Source organism: Dermacentor silvarum, chromosome 3, assembly GCF_013339745.2.
Source record: "Dermacentor silvarum isolate Dsil-2018 chromosome 3, BIME_Dsil_1.4, whole genome shotgun sequence".
Lineage (NCBI taxonomy): Eukaryota > Metazoa > Arthropoda > Arachnida > Ixodida > Ixodidae > Dermacentor > Dermacentor silvarum.
Window position 1 is genome coordinate 145772698 of NC_051156.1, and position 19832 is coordinate 145792529.

The following is a 19832-nucleotide window of genomic DNA, read 5'->3' on the forward strand; positions in this document are numbered from 1 at the left end:
AATAACGTTGAACGAACGCTTTTTTTATTTATAAAAAATTGTGAGGAAAATTGTTTTTTTTTATTTAGAAAAAATAGTAGTGTATGGGCTTCAAGTGACATAAAAGTTGCACTTTCATTCCAGACGAGCACGTTCATATTGTGAAGATAAATTAAACTTATTTTGAATACAACTCCATCCTACTAATTCACTACGTACTCAAAATGCCTTAATACTATGACAGAAATAATAATCTACAAAGGACTCCGAAAAAAAAAATAGAAACGATGCTAGCATTTTTTACACGGAATGCTGGATTACTCGATGCTCGTGCACTGCAACTTCTGTGGGGCTCATGGTGTTCGGTCTAAGGCGTTGTACTGAATGTGTAATTGAGTACTGTTCAATCAGAGGCCCACGTTCATTTATTTTATTACTGCTTGCACTGAGAACGAGAACGCAGCATGTGCCATGGAATAGAAATAAGAGCCATTTCTCGGACGTTCCAATTCTTGACAGGTGAGGACGCGGGCAATAGGAATAATGTAAAACTATTACTGCTTCCACGCGCACGTGCGCTTCGGCTGCTGGCGGAGAGAAAATTATTATTCTTAAAGAGTGCGTTAATGTCTCCCTCAGCAACGGTAAAGGCCGGTTTGCGACTTGTTCTCTTAGCCAACTATCAGGTATAAAGGTCGCCTGTTCACGAGCCGAAACCAGAAGCATCTGCTCCTCCACCGGATTAGGACCACCGCCACTATGGTAAGTCTCCCGTTAACTCAGCAGTACCTACAGTGTGCCACCATGAAAAGAGCATTATTGGCTAAAATTGACCTTGTCGGCTTTGATAAAACATCTTTACTGTCATTTTTGTCAGAACGTCTAAGAGAGCAACCTATGTTTTGTCTTCTACGTCCATGTCCTGCAAACTTGGCTTGTCGATACATTAAATTTGAAAGAAAGGGCAGTAGCTTGATTCGCATTACTGGTGTTCACATAATCCCTGGGAGCTGAGCGCCACAGGTTTCCTTGTAGTATATGTGGATAGAGAAACATGACTTTGAATGTCAGTGCTTTGCTGCTCAATAAATGGAAAAGTGGCATTATTTTCAAAGATAATATTAAGCTCGAAACAACAATACACATATAAAAACAACAAGCTAATAATCCCCACTCGGTTTCAAGTCACCTTTTTTATTTTTTAGTTACTTTGACGATGTTCTAAATCGCACAGTTTTTAATCCTAGTGCAGTATAGTGCTCCTCTCAACCGGCTATTCAATGTACAAAGCGCACAATAACAGACCTACTGCTGAGTACCCTCTAAGATTGCGGAGGGTTAGCAGTTTGCAGTTACCATAAATATCTTTTGGGAATATACAGAAATCAATAGACTTATTCAACGCTACTTTGATGTTCTCTGCATAGTTCAAGTGCATATAGAGCCAAGTTCAGGTGAAAAGACTATTGAGTCTATACACAGTCATTTTGCTAACGCAACTATTTCTTGTGAGCGCACACATTATCAATCGCTTTGAAATTTTCCGAACGTAGTCGCAGATACAGTTGGATCGGCCGGCTAATTCCAGCGAGTGTTTGAAGCAATCTTGTTACCCGGTCCCAACTGTAAACACAGCATAGAGCCGCCAACTTGGTTTTCCAGAATTCAGGAGCCTTCCAGCATATATCACCCTCATCACCTGACACCACGCAGGTCGTTAGGATTGCAGTCAGCCGAAATCGACAAAGACGAGTTTTTTGTAAGGCCCCGCGGTATATTATCCGAGACCCGCCGGTATTTCATGGGCATTAAAATTAGTTCCATGCTCACAGCCCCACTTCTACACCACAGCATTAAAATTTCTACCACATAAATATATCTTCGACATGGGTTTGCCTGCAATAAACATCATCCAGTAATAAGAATAGCTGACCATCTCTAGATTACCACTGTTCGAGGCTACGCACAGAAACATATATTACATCCGGACACCATAAGCCGTTCAGCGCCGATTCGCAACTACTTATATTTGTCTTTTGCAGCTGCGTGCCTGCATTGTCCTCGCCTTGGCCACCTGTGCCTTTGGTCACCCACCCAGCAGCTACACCCTCGCCAGTAACGTCGGTTATGGCGTCGGCTATGGCAACCTCGGCTATTCCGGCCTCGGCTACGGTGGCCTTGGTCTCTCCCATTACGGCCTTTCCCATGGAGTTGGCTACTCCGGCCTGACTGGCTACGGTGCTGGCTACGGATACGGATACGCCCCATCCGCCAGCTACGCTGTGGCTGCCCCAGCCGTTTCCCACACCGTCTCCACCTACCACACTGCTCCAGCCGTGACCGCTGTCCACGCTGCCCCAGCCGTGACCGCTGTCCACGCCGCCCCAGCCGTGACCGCTGTTCACGCCGCCCCAGCAGTGACCACTGTCCACGCTGCCCCAGCTGTCGCCACCTACGCCGCTGCCCCAGCTGTCACCAGGGTGGTCCAGTCCGCTCCAGTTTTCGCTAGCTACGCCGCTGCTCCAGCCGTGACCACTGTCCACGCTGCTCCAGCTGTTCATACCGTCCACGCTGCCCCAGCCGTGACCGCTGTTCACGCTGCTCCAGCCTTCGCTACCGTCCATGCTGCCCCAGCTGTTGCCACCGTCGCCCACGCTGCCCCAGCCGTTGCAACTTACAGCGTTGCCCATGCCGCTCCAGCCGTCGCCACCTACGGTGTTGCTCACGCTGCCCCAGCTTACTACGGCTATGGCGTTGGCTCCCTTGGCTATGGTGCCGGCAGCTACGGCTACGGCCATGGTCTCCTTGGCTACGGCCTGAACTATGGCTACGGCCTTGGCTCGCCTCTCAGCTACTCCACCCTCCTCCGCAAGAAGAAGTGTAAGTACTGTTTTCTCTTCAGCAATTCGTGTTCTTATTTCAGAGTTGTGGTATATCCGTGTGCAGCACTAATGTTAAATTCTTCCTTCTCTCTCCTTGCAGAAATTTACCCATTCCTGACCCTCTGTATGGACAGAATTCACAAAGCAATGCAGCAGCTTGTTTCGAGTTTGCAATCAAGTTTATTGGCTCTCACTTCATAATAAAGTGTTCTATCAAAGATGCCTGACTGTTTACAACGGTATCATGCCTTGCACATCTACATACGTGAAACCAGACTAGAGTTTCAATTGCCAATAAGGCTTCCAGGGAATTATAGCCTCCTTATATTAAAACAAACGTGTATGTATATGCGGTATTTGAAATCTTGCATTTAGTCTAGTCATCGCTATAACTAGCTAAAGAAGATTGTCTTCGCAATGCAGTAAGCCAATAAATTAATTGATTGATGTATTAGTTACTAGCAGCTGCCAACAGCCTTGCAGCCTTGGCGACAGCTCACAACTTTATATACACGAAGTTTCTTGCACAGCGTGCAAGAAATATAATTTAAAAAGTAAAATGTTTTCATGTTTTCAAAATGTTTTCAGACAAGCAGAAGGCGATAGTCTGTCTAAACAATATGATGACATGACCATGAATAATATGACTAAAAATCAAACGATAATACATGAAAGCTTTCATGTGAAGTCAAAGCAATAGTTCACTCTTCAGAAACAAAGAATCGTATGTTTGGTACAGTCGTGAGAATGGGAAAGGTAGGAGAACGTAAGAATTAAATGTGAGCAGACATTTAGTACTTTTCCTTGATGGTACGGGAAAGTGCAATGACATGAGCAGCATGATACAGTTAGTGTAACCTCACAATACTTGGTGTAGAAATATCATGTCACGATGAAGCCGCCATCCAAGAAGTCACAAGCCACTATCAGCTAATACTATGAATTCTACTCCGGCCAATGCACCTGTCGTACACAATGGGCACAAATTTACGCTGCACTTTTTCGAACAAGTTGCTGTAAGAAAGTGACGTATAGTTTCAAGCTACTGCTGCAAAGTCTAGCCGTGAACATACCATCCCACAGTAGAGAGCGCGAGTACATTGTTATCTACGAAGAATTCTTAAGCCTTGAAACTACATCGAAGGATCGTAGGGCCGTCTTAACAATATTTGACACATGTAGAGAAAAGTGAAGCGTCTTGTCTACTGCAGTCGTGTTTGTTTCCTTCCTTGTTTCGTCTTCGCGCAATTTACTCAAAAGTTAATATATGCCCCACCAAGTCCACGGCTCACACGGTTCACGGCTAGAGTTTGCAGCAGTGGCTTGAAACTATACGCCACTTTCTTACAGCAACTGGTTCGAAAAAGTGCATTGTAAATCTATGCCCATAAACGTAGTATCTCTCCAACTGAAAGCCAATAATTCAATACCACTTTCTCAAGTGGCCTAGTGAACGACAATACTGACGTTTTAATCAGGTCCAAATTATGCCTCTTGAGCAAGCACCATCTTCCATTGAAAAAGTTCAAAGTTGGATTGAGTAATTGTTGGTGTTCACTGAAAAAGTGCCGCAGTTTCGCCCGAAAGGCGAAGCATCAATTGCGATAACAAATTTGTAGAGAGCTATGGAGCTCCTGCTTTGCTCAGGGGGCGCTGCGAAAATGGTGCTAAAGCGCGCCCTCTGTCCCGAACTGGGTAGTACCAAGCTCGGTCGTCTGCTTCGAAAAACACGTTTACAATATGGACCCGCCACTTTCGGTTGTGTTGTACCATGGCCTGCAGCGAATATCAGGCGCCGAATACTTTTTCAGGGGTGGCACGCTGCGTAAAGGCAAGAAATTATGCAACGCCGAATACGTGTACGCCGTTCAAGAAATACGCGGCGAAGTTTTAGCGCGTTGTCAATCTCAAGTGAAGTTGTCGCATACGAAGTTGAACTTCAGGTAAAGTTTGCACGCTGCTAGATTCAGGCGCACAAACGCGAGGAAATGCTTGCTATAAATGAATTCACAGCAGCGATAATCAGACATCATGTGTACGGAACAGTTCCAGCGCACGACGGTACGCGCCGCGACGGCAGCGGCCTTTCAAGATGCCGCGATGTACGAACTGCTGGAGCGCACGATCGTACGTGATGCGATGGCAGCAGTCTTTCAGCATGCCGCGAAACGGCGGCCTCCTGCAATCTTTGAGGACTGCATGCCGCTATGCAAATTTCTTAACTTCATCACCCCACCTAGTTTTCTGCCGTCCGCGACTGTGCTTCCCATCTCTTGGTATCCGTTCTGTAACTCTAATGCTCGACCGGTTATCCACACTACGCAATAAATATATAGACAAGTAGTTATGCCTGCGCTCTAGTAGCAGCCATCTGCCTCTTTAGCAACTGGTGAATAAGTGATGCAATGCATATGAGCTCGCAATAACGTACGTGCGAATCGCGCGCTGCTCGCTTGATGTAGCCCTTAATGACAGCGCTCGAACATCGGCAGTAATCAATACTACCTTGCTGCGCTGCGTTAACGTGTTGGCTGGAGGACAAGGTTGAGCCCATTTAACTCTCGAACCTGTGTTGCTCATAGTGGGGAAGTGAAGTTATCCGGCGCGCCCGACGCTCCGCTGCGTGAGGCCTTGAAAGAAAACGCTAGAATCTGATGTTGGGATTCAGGCCTTCTGCAGCATTATGTCCCACGCCACACGGAGAGTTCGTTTTCATAAAACTATGCTGCGGCCAGCGCGCAGCGTGGTCGGCGTGGTCTGTTAGAAGTGACGAGCCTTTTCGTACTCGCAACAGGGCAGAAAAAAGTGCGAATCAACGCAAAACTCGGACTAGAAACGTGCTTCGTCACAGTCAGGGCTCATACAGCCCAAGCTGGTACTACCCAGATAACTTTTCTTGCCGCCACCAGGCACCGCTACTATACCTCAGACTCTAGCACAAGAGGCCCATACGGAGTAGGCAGAGTATTTTATCAGCTGCAAAAACTTGGACCAATTCGCTTACTAACTGAATTAATAAGCATGGCGTCCGCGCGCAAGCAAATATGAATGTGTCACACTCGATGACCGCAGACAACCACTGTCAAAACGCTGGCGTGAGCAAGCGCGGCGCAGCAGCGAGCGAACATTCGTGTGGTCTATCGCTTCAACAGAAACTGAGCGGCGAAAGCAAAGTGCATGCTTAAGGTACGAGGCCTGTGGAGATCGCTTTCAAGATACGGTGCGCGCAACAGCCCGGAGCCGCGTAAAGTACAAATACACAGTTGCTGGCAGAGTAGAAGCCGCATCCCTCCCTCCCACGCTGCCTTGTCACTTTCCTCCTTTCGCGTGGGAGAATGAGTCGCCAGTTCACCTTGCGCTCGGTCGCAAGATACGCATTTGGTGCCGCAGCTAGAAGTCATCTGCCCTTCCTCCCATACCCCCACGGCCTTTCGCACGATGGAAGACGTCACGTTTGCTCTCCACCATGCGTTCGCTCTCCGCGAAAGCGCGCGTCCCTCGCGCGCTTTCACTCGCACTTACAGCACATGGCTGCGGCGACGATTTTATCGCCCTTGGACTTTATACGGAACCTCACGGCGACGGCAACGACGACGCCGACGGCAGAAATCCGCTTGGAGTGTCCATATAAGTGCTATCGCAATAAAAATCACCGGCCAAGCACTCCGTACAGATGGTTAACCAGCGAAGCTGAAACTTGCAGCTCCGTTGTTTATCAGCAGCTCGGTTAATCCCGATGGTTCATTAATGTATTTCTCAATTATTGGTTACGTCTTTGTGTTTCTTAATGTGGTTGCACACACGTTCGGCTGCGACGGAGAGAACGACGTGACTGATGGCATGCCCGCAATCCGCCGTTGTCCCTTGCGTTCGATGTCTAGAGTTTGCTCGGCGGCGTGGTTAGCAGCATTCGCCCACCAGTGCCGTTTGCGATTCTTCGAAATTGAATTGCTTCAAAATTAAATATGGCAGTTGCGTAAAACAATGAATGGTTCATTCCCTCTTAAGCAATGGTTCATGAAGTCTTTCGCACAAACTTATGAAAACCACATCTAACGTTAAAATGCTATGCTACATCTACAAAATTAGACCTAAGCTGGAATGTGCATGCATAGTTTGGGATCCGTACACGAAAACTAATATCAATAGTCTTGAGAGAATTCAAAGAAAAACGGTGAGATGTATAATTAACAAATTTAGCAAACCAAACATGGAAATTATCAACATTAAACCTTTCAAATTTAGAACAAAGAAACAGACTTGAAGTCCTTAAACTACTTCAGACCAACAAATTATGCCTTGGCCCATCTGAACATTTATCACAGTTATCAACCAGAATTACATGTCACCGCAGACATGACGTATTAGCCCCTTACTTTGCAAGAACACATGTAAGTTTTCTTTTTTTCCTCTAAGTGTAAACAAGTGGAATCGAAAAACTGAATCCACATGCTAATCTTGTAATTGTATTGTTGTGTTTGTTTTGTCAACCTTATGTTCATTGTATGTACCATATGTCGCCCTCCTTGATTGAAATACCTGCCCGCAGTATTTAATAAATAAATAAATAACTAACTAAATAAATAAATAAATAAATAAATAATAAACGCTTAGCCTTGCACTCGGCCGCGCAACGCTTGAAACAGCGAAGCTGGGCGATCGTAGCCCAGCATTTTCTGGAAGTGCGCGCGAACTTTTCATCGTATTACTACTCATTATGATGATAGCTTGTTTTCGCGCGTCTCGGACTTGCGGCCGTCACTGCGCGTTGCATAGCGCTGCTTGCAACACCGACATAGGGAGCCTATACATGCAAGCGCTGTTTTAGTACAGCGCTTGCATGTAGGCTCCCTACACCGACACCGCGTTCCAATGCCGACACCGCGTTCCAGGAAACCCACTCCGTGAATGCGTCTCTCTCTCTCTCTCGCTCTCATGGCGCGCAAAACCTCTTCACCTTGGCGCTGAGCCGTGCTCCCTCAAGGGCTGCAGAAGATAGCGCCAACCTTTCCCTTTCCCTCAAGAACCACTTATCTATCGCAGAGAACGAGCGTACGAATGCGCCAGTCGTGGTCGAAGACGACGACGCTCGAACGCAATCATATGGTTCGCATAAATGCATGCTCTGCAAGCGTGGCTGTATAGCCTAGTATTTATTACAATGAATGAATTGTTGTATGTAGCACGTTCAAAAAAAAAAAAAAAGTGGCTGTATAGCCTAGTGATTACGACGCTCGCCTTGGGACCGTGGGTACGCGTTCTCGAGTCCCGCGTCGGCAAGTATATTTTATTTCTTGGTAGTTTCTTGATAGGCACGACAAATTACGGCTGGCTTAAACAGCTTCGCTGTCAATAAATGAACAAAAAATTCAGGACGCTTAAGCTTCGCCTTTAAGAGTAGAACGCGATAGCGTTATCGAGACCCGTTCGCATCGCATCGTTCGCACCCAGCAAGCAAGCTGGGTGCGAACGTGGGACGTGGGAAAGCCAGCTTACGAAGACGAAGCTTACACCTATCCCCTCAAAGTCGGCTTTATTTTTACACAGAAATCTATTGCTCTGAAGAAGTTTCTCTAGGGGCAATATAATTCGTCTTATTAAAATGTGGTCCTTCACCTTCTTTCATTATTTTATTATTTGTTTGCTATTGCCCCGACGCGCTCACGTGTCTGAAACGCATTTTTGACCTACATGCAAGCGCTGTTTTAAACAGCGCTTGCATGTAGGCTCCCTAACCTTCCGAGCATGCCAGCGCCATTTGGAGAGAGAGAGAGAGAGAATAACATTTTATTGATTGGACAGGAAAGGGGTGTTGGGAGCGGATGGGTGGGTCCCTATTCCGAGACTCCACTGGCCAGAGCTGCTCGCCGGGCCTGGTCGAGTAGACCCCTCTGGGTCTCCAGGTCCGCGCCGGCGAGGATGGTCTCCCACTGCTCCCTATTTGTGAATTTGGACCCCAACATGGGGGAATTGAATTTTGGGGGCCTACTCGTGCATTCCCACGTTACGTGGGCGAGAGTTGGCTTCCCCCAGCACCATGGACAGTGGCCTGCATAGGCCGTAGGCCAAATGGCATGCCACAGCCCGAGGTGCGGGTAGGTATTCGTCTGAATTAGTCTCAAATCCCGGGCATCCGCTCCGCTCAGACTCGGATGGGGCCCCGAGTAAGTTCTGCGTTCCAGACGCTGATGCTCAAGGATGTCGCGTGGAGATGTCAAATGATCGAATCGGGGTTTCTCGGGCTGCACTCCCGCTCGGCAAGCCAATTCTCGAGCGAGAGCATCTGCCCTTTCATTGCCCGCAACCCCCACGTGGCCCGGGCACCAGATGACACTGTGCGTTTCCCGGAGCGTGTGACCTAGTATGCGTAGGGCACATGCCGGTACTCTGCCTTGCATGAACAGGCGACAAGCCACCTGTGAGTCCGTGAGGATCACAGAGGGCTGGCCGGCTGCATCTTTGGCCTTAATTGCCATTGCAACGGCGGCTGTCTCCGCCGTGCCTATGGATTTGCTCCTAATTGTCGCGCTAATTTGGAATTTCGATCGATCCATCGAGCTTGTGGCCACTATTACATGGCAACCTGGCCCCGGAGCTGCATCTGTGTACAGCGCTTCAGAACAATTTCCAAATCTTTTTTGAAGTTGGTGTGCCCGAGCCTTGCGCCGGCCCTGGTGGTAAAAGGGGCTCATGTTTTTGGGAACTGGGGCCACTATGAGGTTTTCGCGTATCGCTCGAGGTAGAGCCACTAAGTCTTCCTCGCAGTAGTGCGGTCGTACGGGGTAGCCTAATGTTTCTAGCAGCTTTCTCCCGGTTGGGGATAAGTTTAGGCGCTCTCTTTGCGATATTAATACCGCTGCCTTGAGTTCTTCGAAGGTGTTGTGCAACCCCAGTGCACATAGTTTAGCCGTGGAGGTGCTCATAGGGAGTCCGATGGCAGCTTTGTAGGCCGTTCGTATAAGGGCGTCTGTCTGCTCCAGATCCGTTTTACACAACTCCTGGTAAGGGAGGCTGTATGTAATGCGGCTGATGACGAAGGCGTGAACAAGTCTCAAAGTTTCGGCCTCGCTAAAGCCGCTACGATGCTTCGTCACTCTTCGTATAATTCTAGAGATTTGTTTGACTGTCGTTCGGAGAGTTCTGATTGTTTTATCTGCGCGCCTGTTACTTTGAAGGCGAAGGCCGAGTACGCGCATTGTTTGTGCCTCATTGAGCTCTTCGCCATCGAGCCGGAGCGAGAATTGTGGTTTGCGGTACCCTCTGCCGTGAATTCTGATGAATTCAGATTTCTCCGGCGCGCAAGCCATACCGCCCTTTACTGCAAAGTGGTGTACTGTCTGTATTGCTTCTTGTAGCACGCTTTCTTTGTGCCCCAGGGATCCTTCTGTTACCCAAAGCGTGATATCGTCTGCGTATAGCGCGAATTTTAGGTCTGGTACTTTTTCCAGTTCTTTAGCTAGCCTGTTCATGCCCATATTGAAGAGCAAAGGGGATAATATTGAACCCTGTGGGGTTCCACGATTGGGCATCTCGAGAGTTTCAGATCGGACTTCTCCTAGACCTATTGTGGCTTTTCGGCCCGTTAGGAAGGATCGAATGTAGTTATAGGTTTTTTCTCCGCACGCCGTACTGCTTATTTCTTGCAGAATTAGGTCGTGTGCTATGGTGTCGAAGGCGCTTTTCAAATCTAATGCCACCACTACGTGTTCTGCTCCTGTTGGGATGTTGGTGATAACCTCGTCATGCAGTCTTAGGAATATGTCTTGCGTGGATAAATGCTGCCTAAAGCCGTACATGCTGTCAGATAGGTAGTCGTTTTCTTCTAGGTGGTTAGTTAATCTATTTAGTATGACTTTTTCAAATAGTTTTCCTAGACATGAAGTGAGAGATATGGGCCGAAGGTTATACAGGCTGCGGGCTTTCCCGGCCTTTGGTATAAGAACTATGGACGCTTCCTTCCATTGCGTCGGTAGTGTTCCCCTGTCCCAAACCTGCCGGTTAAAGTAGTCTGTGAGCTTTTCTAGATGCTCGTCGCTAAGGTTTCGTAGCATTGCGTAAGTTAGTTTGTCTGGACCGGGGGCGGTGTTCCGTCGTGCGGATTGCGCCGCTGCGAATAGTTCGGCCTTTGATATCGGAGCGTCTAGCGTCCCATTTGCGGGGCCATTGTACTTCCGTATGACTGGAGCCATGGTTACCGTGCCGAGGTACTTTTCCCGAAGTAAGCTTATGAGGGCTTCGTTCGAGCCCTTGAACTCCTCGGCGAGTGTTATTAGGGTCCTGTTGGTGACCGTTTTTGTATTCTCCGGCTCCAGCATGCTTCGCAGTATTGCCCATGTTTTGGCTGACGTTAGTGTACCTCTCATGGAGTCGCAAAACCGGACCCAGTTTTCGGCTTCCAGTTTCCTAGCATAGTCGTTCGCGTTTTCAGTAATTTCAGCTATTTTGATTCTCAGTTTCCGATTTAATCTCTGCCTTTTCCACCGTCATGTGAGGCCCCTCCTGCAATCCCATAGGTGCAGGAGATGGGTATCAATTACGGGGTTTTCCGTGGTAAGGGTGATTTGTTTAGAGGTGCGGGCGTGAGCCTCCCGAATGTGAGCAACCCACTCTTCCGCGTTATCTAGCCCGTTGTCGGGGAAGGGAATGTTTCGATAAACCGACCAATCCGTGATTGTTACTTTCCCGATGGTGCGTCTGATTTTTGCCGAGTCCATTGATAGGCTGATAATGTAGTGGTCGCTCCCCAAGGTTTCGTCGAGATTTTGCCAAATCACACTGTCCGAGTTGAGGGTAAATGTCAAATCGGGGAAAGTATCTCTGCTGACGCTATTTCCAATGCGTGTTGGAGCCATTGGAAGCGTTTCTAACTGCAAACCGTATCTCTCTGTCACCTGTAATAGTAGCGCTCCCTTGGTAGTGTCCCGTTTATAACCCCAGGTTGTGTGAGGGGCGTTGAAGTCACCTAAAAAGACTAGTCGGTCTTTCCGTTCTAGTGAGGAGATCGTTTCTGCGAGGATATTTTCAAAATCCCCTCCTTTCTCTTTTGGCGGGCTATATATGTTTACTACGATGGTTGTGGCCCTACCTCGTTTGTTGGCATGTATTTTTATAATTTGGTGCTGCATGGCACAGTTTTGTGCGTAGTGGGTACTCGTTGCGACGTCCCTGGCCACCAGTGTTGCCACACGTGGATAATCGGGGTTAAAAATCGTGTAGTATCCACGTACCTTAACTGGTCTGGTACCGATTTCTTGTAAGCATATGATATCTGGTTTGATCAAAGCCGCGTTTATAAACTGTTGCATGGCCGCCGCTTTTTTGTTGAAAGTGCGGCAATTCCAGTGCCATAGTTCGAGTCGGTCTGATGTGCATGTTAGGCTACTCGCCATTGTTCTCGCTTTCTGTTGTATTCAGTTGACGCGGCCGTCTGCTCGATGGGGCGCCCGGGCTTCCACTCGTACGTTTACGCACTGTTTGTTTGAAGCTTGAGATTGATTCGTCTACATAGCTTTTAAGGTTTTGGAATTGTGCGTATAACTGCTGTTGGAAATTCTGCATACTTTGCATTTGTTGCGAGATTTGCGCCAGCACGTTTTCTATCGGAGTCTGAGCTTTTGATGCCGGTGCCGGGGATGTCGTTGCCGTGCCCGCTTTTGCGGTGCTTTGAGAAGTGGCAGAATGTTGTTGCTTTAGGGACGCCAACTCTCGTTTGATTTCCTGCAGGCTCTCTCTTAGGAGTTTGTTCTCGGCTATAATTTTTTGATATTCTGGGTTATCTGTTATGGGAACAGCAGGGGTTACCACTCTCGCCCAGCTTACCTTCGATTTGTCGAATTTCTGCGAGTCCTCCACCCTGTGTCCGGGAGTCTCGGGTTTTGGGGCCCTAGAGGATTGGAAGGTGGGAGGATCTGGGTTTTGTCTTCTTGTTGACCTAGATCTGGACCTGGAACTGGATCGTGATCGGGATCTGGACCTGAGTCGATGTCTTGTCTGGGAGTCTGGTTGTGTGTCGGTGAGGGTCGGCCATGAGTTTCGTTCGGCATCTTCGGAGCTGAACCACCTTGGTGGCGCGGGCAGTTTTTGCTTTGCTGCGTCTATTCTGGATTGTCGTTGCTTTCCGGTCTTGAGTGAGCGGTTGCTTGTCGGTTTTAGCCTTTTCTTGCATTCGCGGTCTCCCGTCAAATGTCCTTCTCTGCATGCTTTGCATATGGGGGCACATTCGTGATCAGGTGCTGGGTTCTGCGTTCCGCACGTGTGGCACACCACTATGTCCGGTTGAGGGCATACGTCCGAGCGATGACCTATGTCGTGACATATCTTACATACTTGTGTGGTATTCTTGTAAGGATAGCATGCGAGCTCCCCACCTTTGTAGTAGACGTATCTCGGAGTGATATCTCCGTAAAAGGTGATCACGGCTGTCTTCGTGTCGCCCAGCATGCGCGCGTTAAGTATTTCTACTCCTTGCGTTCGTATTCGGAGATTGGCCTTGAGGGTATCGGGGGGCGTACGTGGTTCGAGGCCATGTATGACCCCCTTATTCGTTCCTTCGCTGGTCGCCACGTATGTGTTTACTGCGTACGCGCGGTCATTCAAGTTCAGTTGAGCGATTCGGCGAATTTTGTCGGCCACTTCTTGGCTTGGCGTTGACACAATAAAAATGTTCGATCCGGGTTTGATTCGGAGTAGGAACTGGTCTCCGCTTACTTGACCATTGCAGGCCGCAGTCACTGCATCCGCTAGTTGCGGGCTGGTGAAGTTTTTGACGGGCAGTCCTTGGTGTGGACGCACAACGATCTTGAAGTCATCTCTGGGAAGAGGGGGCAGTCGCCGATAGTTAGATTTCCGTTTCGGCTTTCCGGGGGCCGGTGTGCTCGACGTGTGGTGATCCGTCGATGTTCCGGCGTTTTCCGAGTAGCGTTTCTGGTTTTTTGCTTGTGCTAGGGCTTTCTTCTGCCTGAGCGTGAGCACTGTTTGCCAGTCCCCATCCGTCTGCTTGGCGTTTTCCGTCCTGTGGGTTTGCGTCCGAGGCTCGTGCGAGCCGGGAGGGTCGTGCGCGTCAATTTCCTGGCAGTCCATGCTGTCCCGGCTGTTATCCGGAAGCTCAGAAAGCCTGGTGAGTATCGGTGTCGTTTCAGGAGCTGCCGAAGTCGACATGTGCACGCGCGAGCACCGCACACTCGCCGGCGCGTCGATGGCCGCGTTCCCGGCGGCGTTTGGGTTAGCGAGGCGCGCACGTTGGTGAACTGCGTTAGCGCTCGGAAAATAAAAAAGTTGTCGCAGTTTCACCCGAAAGGCGAAGCATCAATTGCGATAGCAACTTAGTAGAGAGCTATACGGAGTAAGGATAGTAGTTTTATCCGCTGTACAAACTTGGACATGCAGCAGCACCGGCAACACACAGCACTGTTGTCGACGCCGTCGGCGTTTTGCCCGCGTTCGCACAAAATGCGTGCGGCGTTGGTGACTGTTGCCGGAGGCTCTGATATAAATAGGCACTTGGTGCCGCAGCTAAACGTCGCCTCCCTTCCCTGCCCCCCCCCCCCCCCCCCGCGGCCTTTCGTGCGTCAGAAGAAGGCGCGTTTGCTCTACATATATGGTGATTGTAAAGGAGGAAAGAGACGCCTACTTCTGCAGCCCTTAAGGGAGCACGGCACAGAACGCGCGTTTGTTCTCCGCCGTGCGTTCACTCCCCGTGAAAGCGCGCGTCCCTCGCGTCCTTTCACTCGCACATACAGCGTTCGGCGGCACGCGGCGACGATTTCATCTCCATTGACGTCATACGGAACCTCACGGCGACGGCGACGGCAACGGCGACGGCGACGGCAACGGCGACGGCGACGCCGACGGCAGAAATCTGCTTTGGAGTGTCCATATAATTGCTATCGCAATAAATGTTTCAGTCACTCACAGGTCTGGTTGGTATCCTCTTATACTGGTGAACTTCACGGATCCATTGGGAATGGTGAAAATGGTCGTACTTGCAGAATTCCGCTTGAAAAGCTGAAAAGGTGAGGAGCTCATCTGAGCGCGTCCGCGCTCTCCCGCAAGCGACAGCGTTCCGCCATTTGGAGAACATTTTCGCAAGTAGGCTACCAGAGTGAGCCGTTGTTTTTATGGTAGAAATGCTGGCAAAAAAGATTTGTGTTTTGAGTTTCCTCGTAACAGAATTATGTTTTCTCGTACATTGAAATAACAGTTCGACGCCACCATGTCTCTAGGCTGTGCTTAAGCTGTACTTTACCATTTTTTTGAGGGATTTCACTTTGAGAAATTCAGTTTTTCTTCCCCAAAAGCCTGCGCCACACTTTGCGCCAGGCGGAGGGCCTGCCCGGTCGAGGTGGTTGGGGATGATCTCTTCTGCCACGGCAACGCCGACACCAACGCAGGGTTTCCTGCGACATGAGGCCCTTGACGATATCGCGTTAATAAATAGATAAACGCGGCCTCCCCATAAAGACGGCAGAAGAGAAGTGAAATTCTACGCTGGAATGATGAGCGGCAACACAGCCAGCTGTGGAAGAAGACGACGACGACGAACGCGGGAGCAGTGGCACAAGCGCGGGCTGAGCACGAGCACAGCCCGAGGGGCGCCAACGAGCCGGGTGCGAAAGAAGACGGCGACGCTCGAGACAATGCTGATGATTATAGTTTTCTGTGGACAGGCGACTAATAAACGCTTTTTCGTTGCGCCTAGCTATATAAAGCTTTGCTTTAAAAACATCACCGCATATCCACGAAGTGAATGATGATGAGTCGGCTAAGCACCGGGGGATCATTCTGGTAACCGTGAATGATCGTACATTGCCCACTCGAACATGCATATGAGTTACAACACATGTGTACAGTATACACAATGTTGTTGTATTGGTCGTATATGGAATTGAGGTGCGGACTTCGTTTTCCCTTCAATAAGACTGCCTTGTGATCAGTGCAGCTGCACGGCGATTCCGGCAAGCGGACCCAGAGGCGGCGAGAGCACGGGAAGCGGCGGCAAAACGCCAGAAGCGTTCTCTGCCTGAGGTTGGCGGCGCCTATGCTCGGTTCAAGCGCGAGCTTCGCGAGCCCTCAGCTCCGGGTCCGCTTGCTGGCGTTGCCGTACTGCTGCAGCTTTGCGAGCCTTCAGGTCCGGGTCCGCATGCCGGCGTTGCCGTTTTGCTGCAGCTTCCCGCACCCTAGACCCCCGGTCCGCTTGTTGTCGGCGTCACCGTGCTGCAGCAGTTTTGCGAGCCCTCGACTCCGCTTGCAGTTGAGCCGCCACTCTCGCCTTTTCATCCATGGCGGGCGCGTCGTTATCAGAAGCAACCGTTATCATCCATGGCTGAAGAGAGAAAGAAAGCGCACGTCGGGAACGAACGCCATTGTGCACCGCAGCGCCCCTAGCGGACTCCATGTAAACCAGAGCTATGGACGAGAGAGAAAGAGCGCGCGCGTCGGGAACGAGAGAGAAAGAGCGCGCGCGTCGGGAACGAACACCCTAGTGCACCGCTGCGCCCCTAGCGGACTCCATGTAAACCAGAGCTATGGACGAGAGAGAAAGAGAGCGCGCGTCGGGAACGAACACCCTTGTAGGGAGCCAAGGAGCGTATATAAAGCTTGCTGGAGTGGAAGCCGCCTATACGCACGTATTGGGGAGAGTGAAGCCGCGCCGAGCGTGCGGCGGCCATCTTGCCAGTGGCAAGAAGGAGCTGAGCGCAGCCGCACTCATGCTTCTGTGCGCTGCCGACGAAGTTGCTCGCGGTTATAAGGCATTTAAAACAAGCCGTTCTGGCCGCCAAACGTTTGTTTTCCACCTGTCAACAGCCAACTCTCATGTACAGAAGGCAATTCACCTGCACAAATATAAAGGAGAGACGCTTAACTCAGACGCGCCGCCAATAACACGGTGACAAGTACCCTACTGGCGATATAAGATAATCGCCCTTGTCAAAAGTTATCTCCCTTTATTCTTGCTCAATTCTCGATTTAGTTCCATGTTTATGCATTGGGGAACTTATTTATGTATTCTCACATTTATGCATTCTTGATCGATTTGCTTGTACGAATTGTAAATTCGATTATCAAGCGGATCGAAGTCAAGGATGTGCTGCTCCAGTTTATGGAACCACTTTTTCTCTGAGGAAGCACCCAGGACTTCCAAGATGAGGTGCTTTGCCCTTGACTTCACCATTGTAATGGCATCACAATCAGCCTGTAGCCGTCGCAATCCTTTCTGAACTTCTTCACACAGGCCAATGACGTCTTGGAATGCAGTCCACCTCGGCTCTTTTAAAGCAAAAGAGGAAACAGTTGCTAATAAACCAAATGTACCTTATTTGCTACCACAAACTTAGTGCTCGGACTTCTAGCCCCTAGAGCTTTCACCTTACGAAGCAACTTGCAGTTTGAGGGAGCTATCGCACGCGAGCAGAGGGGACATGTCACAGATTTTGCATTTTATTGCGATAGCAATTATATGGACACTCCAAAGCAGATGTCTGCCGTCGGCGTCGCCGTCGCCGTCGCCGTGAGGTTCCGTATGACGTCAATGAAGATGAAATCGTCGCCGCGCGCCGCCGAACGCTGTATGTGCGAGTGAAAGGGCGCGCGCTTTCACGGGGAGTGAATGCACGGCGGAGAACAAACGCGCGTTCTGTGCCGTGCTCCCTTAAGGGCTGCAGAAGTAGGCGTCTCTTTCCTCCTTTACAATCACCATATACGTACAGCAAACGCGCCTTCTTCTGACGCACGAAAGGCCGTGGGGGGGGGGGGGGGGGAAGGGAGGGGACGTTTAGCTGCGGCACCAAGTGCCTATTTATATCAGAGGCTCCGGCAAGTCACCAACGCCGCCCGCATTTTGTGCGAACGCGGGCAAAACGCCGAAGGCGTCGAGAACAGTTCTGCGTGTTGCCGGTGCTGCTGCATGTCCAAGTTTATACAGCTGATAAAGCTACTATCATTACTCCGTATAGCTCTCTACAAGTTTGCTATCGCAATTGATGCTTCGCCTTTCGGGTGAAATTGCGACAACTTTTTGCTGGCAGACAGGACATTAACCACATCTTTACATCCGGCTTGACTGTCACCACGACATCAAGATCACTTCTTTTCAACAAAACTAAGCAGGAAAGCGGCGCTCACGGCACACGTTTTATTGCGATAGCAATTATATGGACACTCCAAAGCAGATTTCTGCCGTCGGCGTCACCGTCGCCGTCGCCGTGAGGTTCCGTATGACGTCAATGGAGATGAAATCGTCGCCACGCGCCGAACGCTGTATGTGCGCGTGAAAGGGCGCAAGGGACGCGCGCTTTCACGGGGAGTGAGTGAGTGAGTGAATAAACTTTATTGTAAAATAAATTATTCAGCTGGCCTCATGCGAGGCTTATCTATGGTCGGGGCCCCTATTTCAGGGCTCCGCTGGCTTCCGCAAGCCTGTTAGCTCTTCTGACCAGGAGGATCTGGTCCTCTAGGTCTGAGCTGGCCAGCAGTGCCTCCCACTGATCTCTATTTGGATTTGGTATGTGAGGTTCGATGTTGTGTGATGTACACTCCCATGTTATGTGGTACAGGGTTGGTGTTGACCCGCACCATGGGCACATGTCTCTAAAGGCTGAGGGGTGTATCTTGTGTAGTTTGTGTAAGCTGACGAAGGTGCCTGTCTGTAGCCTACGCAGATCGGTGGCCTCTTCAGTCTTTAGTTTTCTGTGGGGCGGTGGGTAGAGCATACGATTCCCTCTATAGTAGTTTAATATAGTCGAGTAATCGGGATCGATGGGCGTTAGGTCCTCTACAGCGGATGTGTTGAGGGCCCGGTAGTTAGCGTATCCTCGGGCTGCTCTATCCGCATGTAGATTCCCTGTGATCCCTTCGTGTCCCGGTACCCATGTAATCGTTTGGATAAATTCTTTTTGGCATTCTTCTTTGAGTTTGGTGAGAATTCGGTGTGCGTTCGTACCAACCCTTCCTCTTTGGAAATTCCTGCATGCCGTTTGCGAATCTGTTAGGATTGTCAGCGATTTCATTGATTTCCTTCCCTCTTGGATAGCGAGTGCGATGGCGACTTCCTCCGCTTCCGTGATGGAGCTGGGGGATATCGACCCGCTGGAGGTTATTGTTCCTCTGCAGTCAGTCACCACTGCTACTGCTTTCTTAGCGTTGCCTGTGTAGAGTGCGGCGTCGGTAAATCGTGCTGCATTCATAAAGCCGAATTTCCTTTCGATGTATTGGGCCCTTGCCTGCCTCCTGCCGGGGTGGATGGAGGTTCGGGTCCATGTTTTTGGGAAGCGGGGTTACCTGGTACCACCTTCTGATGGTGCGCGGTATTTGTTGTGTTTGTTTGTGGGCTTGGAGTTGGGCATTGTAACCAAGTCTCTCAAGCACGCTCCTGCCTGTGGGTGTTTGGAGGAGCCGGTTTTTCTGCGAGATGAGTTGAGCTTCGGCTAGTTCTTCAAAGGTGTTATGAAGTCCTAGGGCCAAAAGTTTCTCATTTGGAGTGTTCTTTGGTAGGCGTAGGGCAGTTTTGTACGCCATTTTTAAGATTACATCTGCTTTTTTCCTTCTCCGCTTTAGTTAGGTTGTAGTAGGGCAGACTGTATGTTACTCTGCTGACTACTAGGCTCCTTACTAGGCGGAGTGTGTCTCCCTCCTTCATGCCCCTTCTTCTGCTTGTGACTCGCGCTATCATTCGGGCGATTTGTTGGGCCGTTGTTTTGAGGAGGGCGAGGGCATGTTGACATCTGTGATTGGATTGGAGCCACATCCCTAGAATCCGTACAGTCGTTTTCTCGGGTATGTTGCCTCCATCGATTTTGACTTCTATGCGTAGGTTTGGGTCCGTGGGTACCGCTCGGTTTCCTTTCCCTTTCCATATTCTTATGATTTCTGATTTGTCGGGTGAGCACTGGAGTCCTCTTTGGCGGGCATATTGCTCTATTGTAGTGGCTGCTGTTTGGAGCTGTTCATTCTTATCGGCCAAGGAGCCCTTGGTTG

General features: G+C 49.7%; 1 protein-coding gene across 1 annotated transcript; it reads left to right on the forward strand.

Moving 5' to 3' along the window:
- The first annotated feature begins 608 nt into the window (after window positions 1–608).
- On the forward strand, window positions 609–3106 carry LOC125944370 (cuticle protein 63-like). Its single transcript, XM_049664776.1, has 3 exons — window positions 609–741; window positions 2022–2859; window positions 2962–3106. Coding segments are annotated over exons 1-3 (843 nt in total). The 5' UTR covers window positions 609–738; the 3' UTR covers window positions 2964–3106.
- The last annotated feature ends 16726 nt before the right edge of the window (window positions 3107–19832 follow it).